Genomic DNA, 7,184 nt, shown 5'->3' with positions numbered 1-7,184 from the left:
GGTCACATCCCCCAGGGCGGGCAGCCCCCTATATCAGCCAGGCTCCAGGGGCAGCCCCAGCAGAGTGTGACCTTGACGTCCCCCAGCCCCTCGCCCACCCTCTCCAGCCATGGATGACATTTATAAGGCAGCGGTAAGTGCCTTCCCTTGGGGCTGTGCTTTGAGGGAGGCGGGGGGTGTTAAAGTGTTTTCAGGTCTTTTGTAGTAGGTTCCCCATAACTGTGATGGAATTAATTCAGTGGAGAAATGCAAATAAGGAATAATTACAGGGTGGCATCTTCATCTAGGGCACAGACCTTTCCTACTGGCAGCTCTGAAGGTTTCACACTCCTCTTGTAAGTGTGAAAATCTCAACTGGGCTGCTAAATTGTGTAAAATTACTCCCCTGGATCCCCCCTGTGAAAGAGAGATGGCTCATAGGTGAAGTTATAAATCTCAACAAAATCTTGAAAGTGTAAGAGGCGGCTACTCGTTTTAGCCCAGACAAAGCAGAGCAGCATTTCTCACGAAATGAACATTATTTGTATGGGTTAGACCTCACCCTCTTCTTTCTGGTGCTTTATAGGTCGGCCACTGCTACATTTCCCCCTTCCTTAGCTGAGTATTTTTCTGGTAGATTTAAAAAAACCCAAACCCCTCAACTTTTGTAAGTTATTTCCAAACATCCTCTTCTACTTTGCCTCTCCTGCTATCTGTGTTGCAGAAAGCCAGAATGTGAGCTATGCTCTCCGGGAACGCAGAGCATCCCAAGGGCTATTTTAACTTGCACAGCTGCACGCTGTGCTCACTGTGTAAACCCAAACTATTTGGTCTGTAATAAGGACACTGCATTATTTTGTAACGTAGACAGACAGTGATACGCAAGTGGAATAAGGATGAAAATAGATTCTGGATCGTGTGGATTGCTGCTGTGTCCCTTCCATAACCGGACTTAAAATAAGAGCTTTTTGGTCCTTTTTTTTTCTAAAAAAAAATATATAGTTGATCAGGTTTGATTTTAACCAAGGGTACAAAAAATACATCATACAAGTCCTATTTTAATTCCGAGGTTTTCAGATGGAAGAGAGATAGTGTTTGGTATGTAACTGAAGAAAAAACCCCAAATGCTCACACCTCTCCTGTCCTTTGGCCAGCCCTGAACCTTGTGAAATGGAAACGCCCTAGCGATAGTGTGAAAAGGCTCAGGAAAGGCTGTACAATCAAGTGCCAAGTCCCCCCAACTAACACCTCAAAAAGGGAGAAAAATGTGACTTGTAAAATCAAAGAAAATCTAGGCCTTTCTAATTAAGCTTTTTAATTAAATATGTTCTCTGTGGCTCAAGGCACAGGTCCTCTCCTTATTGTTTTGGGACCTCATGCCTGTAGTTAGGGAGACAGGCTAAAGTGCTTTGCAAGCCGTCAATGCCCGTGGCCAAAAGGGTCTGTTCAGCAGCTGGGACACAGTTCACAGCATCGGCAGGGAGCCCCAAAAAGAAAGGGTTCCCCACCCTCAAGCTCCAGCCTCTCTCCAAATCTCTGCCCCAGAAAGGGGCACAAATCCACAGATGAAGGCCATCCCTAGCCAAAGCCTGTGGGCTTTAGCGGAGTTGGACCATGGAGGAATTGAGCTGAGAAAAAGGAACTGCAGCAATAGAGAACAACACAAGAATTCCTACCTCAGGTACCAAAACTTACCCCAAACACAGAGCTCTTGACCGGGAAAATGGGCCGTGCAAAAGTCCCAACAGATTCCCCTAAGGTTTTACTGCTGGTGTGAAGGTGGGGGCATGCTGGTAAATATGGGGCTCACAGCCTGGACATGAAGTGCCAGCACCCTTACAGAAGTAAAACAATTCCAAGCCAGGCACAGCTGAGACAAACAGCTTTTTCGTGGATCTATTCCCCAAGATTTTAACTGTAAGAAAACACTTACCTGGAAAAAAAAAAATAAATAATTCAAGAACTTCAACTTGCCCTGTCTGACTTCAAATGGAAACATGGGATGAAGAAGAGAGCTGATTGATAAAAGCAAAATACAGCAGATTTGGTGTTACCATGGCTGCTGCAGTGCTGCGAGCTTAGTGCTTGCCTTCCTGCACCGCAGCCAGAGAAACCTGTCCCTGCAATGATACGGAGGGAAATAAAGGAATAAAGCTGTGAACAGCACCTGTGTCCAGAGGGCACTGAGCAGCTCAAGAGACCCCTCTGTAACAAAAGCGTCACTCCATAGTTACAATGCATTTAATTTACATAGGGCATAGCTCCACATCTGTCACTTCAGTAATCGAGGAAGCTTCAAAAGTGAGTATTTTTTATTTGCTGCATGCTGATGACATATATTAATAATTATGCGAAATTCCCTACATGCAGCCAGAGAACCCAATGGATTTTCATCTTGCCCACTCATGCCTTGATAAGGGTGTGCAAACACAAAGCTATTTTGGGAACATTTTTAGGCTCTGTTAAGCGGTGCTAAGAACAGTGCCAGGGACAAGTGTCCAGATAAAAGGCTGCAAGGATAAATACCAAAGCCTGGGAACAATCGGGGAGCTCATCTTTATCTCCAGCACCTCTCACCCAGGCTTATAAATAGCGAATGCACCAAGAGGGTCAGGTTACCCAAGCGGCAGGACGGTGGCCTCGGGCATCGGCCTCGGGAGCGCTGTGGCTGCCCTCTCGCTGCCCAAACAATAGCCACCAAGGGCCAGCAGCTGCCCGTCTGCCTTCAGCGGTGCTGGGGCCACAGCGGGCTTGGGCTTCCTCCTGCCATGGCAATCCTGCCGCCATCCTTAGCACTTTCTGACTTTAAAACCTTCACCTCCTGGCACGTGGGGAGTGGGATAAGGTTCTGTCCTGCTAAGGAAAAGCACTTTCCCTGCCTCTTGCTGCAAGCGGGAAGGATTTTCAGCTGGCTTTTGCAAAATCACCAATCTTTGGGGCAGAAGCATCAGCCTTCCCTCAAAAATAGAGTGCCACAACCCCGAGTTGAGGGGTTCTGCCCTGACCAAAACACGGTGGGGATGGACGCTGGGGACTGCTCATGCAGGGCACAGAGATGGTAGGAAGGAGCCACTCGTGGGCTCAGGCACCCTCTGCACGAGCCAGAGGTGGCCCTGGCAGGGGTCATGGCTGGCCAACTCCAGAGACGCTGTCGACCAGCCTGGGAGGGAAGAGTCAGCGTTTTAATGGATGCTACTGAAGGGGCAGTTGGACACGGTGGTGGGGTCAGCAATTTTAGTTAAGTGGTACCTGCAGGCAGGAGAGAAGCCAAAGAGCGAAATGCACTTCAAGGGGCAGGACACAGAGCTGCTGGATTCCTCTTTGCTCTCCTCGTTGATTGTTTTCATTAATTCACACTAACTACTAAGCTCACGATGATCGTCTGCAGGGAATAAATTAGGGTAAGGTTTGGCAGCAATCTGCCATTCCTGTTTTTGCTAACACCTAATGGCTCCATGGGCCATTTCTTCGGGGACATACCCAAAACAGGCTAAAGGGAATAGTAGCTCCCTTCAGAGGCAGGAACCTCTGTAATGAGCACTGACTTGGGTGGAAGCTGACCAGCTCTTAATGCTCTGGATAGTGCAGAGAGTTTCCTGACTCTAGGGCTGAAAAACAACTACCAGGGATGGTCCTGTCCGCCTCTCCCTCCCCAGGGACCTTGCCAGCACGTCCACCTCTGACCTGACCTCAGCCCACACACAAGCAGACCTCTGCGGCACAGCTGTCCCGCAGTGAAGCCTCCCGGCAGCAAGAAATTATCCCCAAAAGGTTGACAGAGACAAATGCTTTTCCTAGTGGGTCTTTGCTGCTTGTGCAAAGGCTAATTCTGCTAGATGCTGCCACTCTAGAGAAATGATGCTCACTTCAAAGGAGTTGGGAATAATTGCCTTTTAAGGGGAAGAATCTTTTAGAATACAAAAAGTTGTGGTGTCAAAAAACCCCACTGGTCATATATCCCATAGTCCATGAGGGTGACTGTTCTAAGTCTTGGTTGACCTTTGCAAAGGTGGATGAACAAATAGGATTACCTTTTAACCATTAGCAATGCCGAGGAAGGAAAATGACTTGGCCTCTATTTTCCTTACAGGTTGAACAGCTGACAGAAGAGCAAAAAAATGGTAGGTGCACCTTCAACCCGACACAGCAGCCTAAGGACAGACTCCCCAGCCAGCAGCACAGCCCGCCTCAGCAATTACACCCCCAAAAAACACGGTCTTTCTATCAGCTGGCCAAAGCAGGCCATAACCCAGGGATTTTTGACCCACTGGCATTTCAAGCAAGGCAGTTTCTGTGTGTGTGCCCAGTTGTCCTTGCTGTGCCTGGGCAGTGCTGGGATGTGTGGGCAGGGGAGACTGTGCCAGGGGCGAGACCCCCTGTGCCAGGGCTGCTTACCTCTGGGGTCAGGGCAAGACCCCCACATCTCCTCTCCCCTCTCTCCCCAGAGTTCAAGGCTGCCTTTGACATCTTCGTGCTGGGGGCAGAGGATGGCTGCATCAGTACCAAGGAGCTGGGGAAGGTGATGAGGATGCTGGGGCAGAACCCCACCCCTGAGGAGCTGCAGGAGATGATAGATGAGGTGGATGAAGATGGTGAGCGATTCAGGTTTCTTCCACTTTCCCAAGCACCACCCCCATGCCAGGCATGGGGTGCATGGTGCAGGTCAGGAGCGCTCAGAATCTGCGCAGGATCCATGCTGGGGACAGCCACAGTCCACAGGGAGCAACCTGCAGCACTGTGATTTTTGATGGACACTGAACACTGACCAAACTTCAGTGTGCTTCCTTTAGAAAATTTCCAGGCAAAGGGAAACTATAAAAATTATTGTTCCTATAACGATCAGACTGCTTGAACTGGTTTTGGGGGCTACTCTGAAGTTGCACAGACCCATTTAAAAATCAATGCTGAATGTAGCAACTGCCATTTCAGAAATGCCACAGTTACAGGATTCTATCATCGGGAAAGTCTTTCACTGCTCATGTGTACGCACACACACACAAAAATGACTGTCAATATTGATTAAACCAGGGTACCGGTGATCACACGTAACAAAATCCACTGTGTGCAAGTTGGGCAGAAATACCGTAAGTATTTTACCGTAACTAAGTAACTGGAAAATAAAAAAATCAGGCAAAAAAAGGAAAACAGTTGTGTCATTGGAAACAACAGTACTGTGCCGCTGGTGCAAAAACACACTGTATGAGTACCTACCTCCTGGAGCTTCTATTATTAATACCTAAATGAGATGGACAGGTATCTCCACAGCATTTCCATTCATCGGTGCTTCCAGTAGGACTTTCAGAGTGCAAAAAGTAAAAAATTCTGTGATGAGGTCAGTCCATGGCCTCAGTCACTTACACCAGTGTTCTGAAAGTTGCCTCTTGCTGCAGGGTTGTTGTCCTGAGTTTTGCTCCTTGGTTACTAAAGGGAGGTTTGATCTCTTGCTTGGCGTTGCCTGTCCACCCACCATTGTGCCGGCTGATGGTATTTATTCTGCCTGCAGGCAGCGGCACGGTAGACTTTGATGAGTTCCTTGTTATGATGGTCCGGTGTATGAAAGATGACAGCAAAGGAAAAACTGAAGAGGAACTCTCAGATCTCTTCAGGATGTTTGATAAGTAAGGGTGCTGACCGCAGCACGGTGGGGTGGTGGGAGCAGTGCAGCTGCCCCAGTTCCTCCTCCCCAGCATGTTGGTCCGCTTCTGAGATCTTCTGTCCTTGCACAGAAATGCCGATGGCTACATCGACCTTGAAGAGCTGAAGATCATGCTTCAAGCAACGGGAGAGACCATCACCGAGGATGACATTGAAGAACTGATGAGAGATGGGGATAAAAACAATGATGGCAGGATTGACTATGATGGTAGGAGTCTTTCTCGTGTGCAGTTTGGTTGTGAGCCCTTGAGCGTCCCCCAGGCAGTTCCCACGGTCTCCATTGCCTTCATGGACGGGTGTGAGCTTGTGCAGGTGGTGCTGGGCCATATGCCTGATCATGACCTGTGACTGCACAGGAATGGGGTGTCTTAGACTTGTGAAGTGGTAGTGAGAGCCTGGGGGCTGCCTTAACTCTCCCCCTGCTGTGAAAGCCAGCCTGTGCTGAAGCAAACCTGCTTTCCACCAGAGACCCACCTGTCCCCTCCTGCCCCCTAAACACAAGCACCAGCTCCGGAAGGCTGTTTCTTTGAACACAATGCTGCTGAAATGACCCCAAAACCATTTCCAAGCTAAGCTGGTGGCCACATCCCTCCCTGTGTGCTCACCTCCAGCATTTCGGTGGCAGCAGAGGGTGACACTGGGCTCTGATGACATTTCCAGTGGGAGTCACAAGAAGTCCTCGCTATGGTCAGGGGGGAGCAGTAGCCATGCGCCCCCTCGGCCTCTTGTGCATCGCGGGGGATGGAAAAGGAGACAGGGCTGGGGAAAGCTGCCAAGAGCACACAAGGCAGCTGCGAGGTCACTTTGGTCCCACTTCTCACCCCTTGTCTCCTATGTGTTCCCCTTGGCAGAGTTCCTGGAGTTTATGAAGGGAGTTGAATAAATGCGAGGCCAGATGACAGCCCGAATCTCCTAAACCCCTCCAGCTCTGCATCTCATCTCCTTGGCTAAGCACCCTGGCTACCGGCATGAAGACTGAGCGCTGAGAAGGGTGGCCGCTGGGAAAATAAAATGTGTTAATACCAAGTGCCTCAGATGGTTGTTCCTTGGAGGTTTAGTGAGAGCTTCACCCTGGTTGTGTACTCGTGACTAATGGGGCTCCTCCTCAGGGTTGCCCCGAGTACCCATGAGCCACATCTGGGAAGGTGATGCCACAGCTGGAGCTTTAAGCCTCCAAGGAGGTATTTTGCTGCCAGCCTGGCGGCAAAGCCCAGCCAGCGGGGCCACGGGTGCTTGGTGGGGAGCTGCCACATTGCACCTCCTCACCCCTGCCACGGTGAGCAGGCTCAGGAGCTGGCACTGGTGCCTGCTGGTTTAACTGTAGCATTGGCAGCATTTTAGTGACAAAATGTGAAATAATGGCACTTATGGCATCACTGCAATTCCCGGGTGAGGGACAGTCCCTCTCCTCCCCACTCTCATGCTGGCTGTCCTGAAGGGACACCCCTTCTTCCCCACCCCCCATCCTGTAGCACATGCAGAAAGACGTCTTCTATTTTCTTTGGAAACGTGAATAAAAGCCATTCCTAAGCTGGACTGGGTGCCTCCTT

At 49.7% G+C, this 7,184-nt stretch overlaps 1 protein-coding gene across 1 annotated transcript; it reads left to right on the top strand.

Moving 5' to 3' along the window:
* Positions 1–109: 109 nt before the first annotated feature.
* TNNC1 (troponin C1, slow skeletal and cardiac type) lies at positions 110–6,517 on the top strand. The gene is made up of 6 exons (XM_009639347.2): positions 110–133; positions 4,070–4,100; positions 4,425–4,571; positions 5,483–5,597; positions 5,706–5,842; positions 6,486–6,517. The coding sequence occupies exons 1-6, from the start codon at positions 110–112 to the stop codon at positions 6,515–6,517; spliced, it is 486 nt and encodes a 161-aa protein (XP_009637642.1).
* Positions 6,518–7,184: the final 667 nt, after the last annotated feature.

The sequence above is a fragment of the Egretta garzetta genome, unplaced genomic scaffold (genome assembly GCF_000687185.1).
Source record: "Egretta garzetta isolate BGI_Z169 unplaced genomic scaffold, ASM68718v1 scaffold215, whole genome shotgun sequence".
Lineage (NCBI taxonomy): Eukaryota > Metazoa > Chordata > Aves > Pelecaniformes > Ardeidae > Egretta > Egretta garzetta.
The sequence above is the reverse complement of the archived record's forward strand: the minus strand, read 5'-3'. Positions and strand labels throughout refer to the sequence as shown.

Coding starts and splice junctions, on each gene's coding strand:
- TNNC1 (XM_009639347.2), top strand. CDS start 110: ATGGATGACATTTATAAGGCAGCG. Junction 4,572..5,482: donor AGATGAGGTGGATGAAGATG/GTGAGCGATTCA, acceptor TTCTGCCTGCAG/GCAGCGGCACGGTAGACTTT. Junction 5,598..5,705: donor CTCTTCAGGATGTTTGATAA/GTAAGGGTGCTG, acceptor GTCCTTGCACAG/AAATGCCGATGGCTACATCG.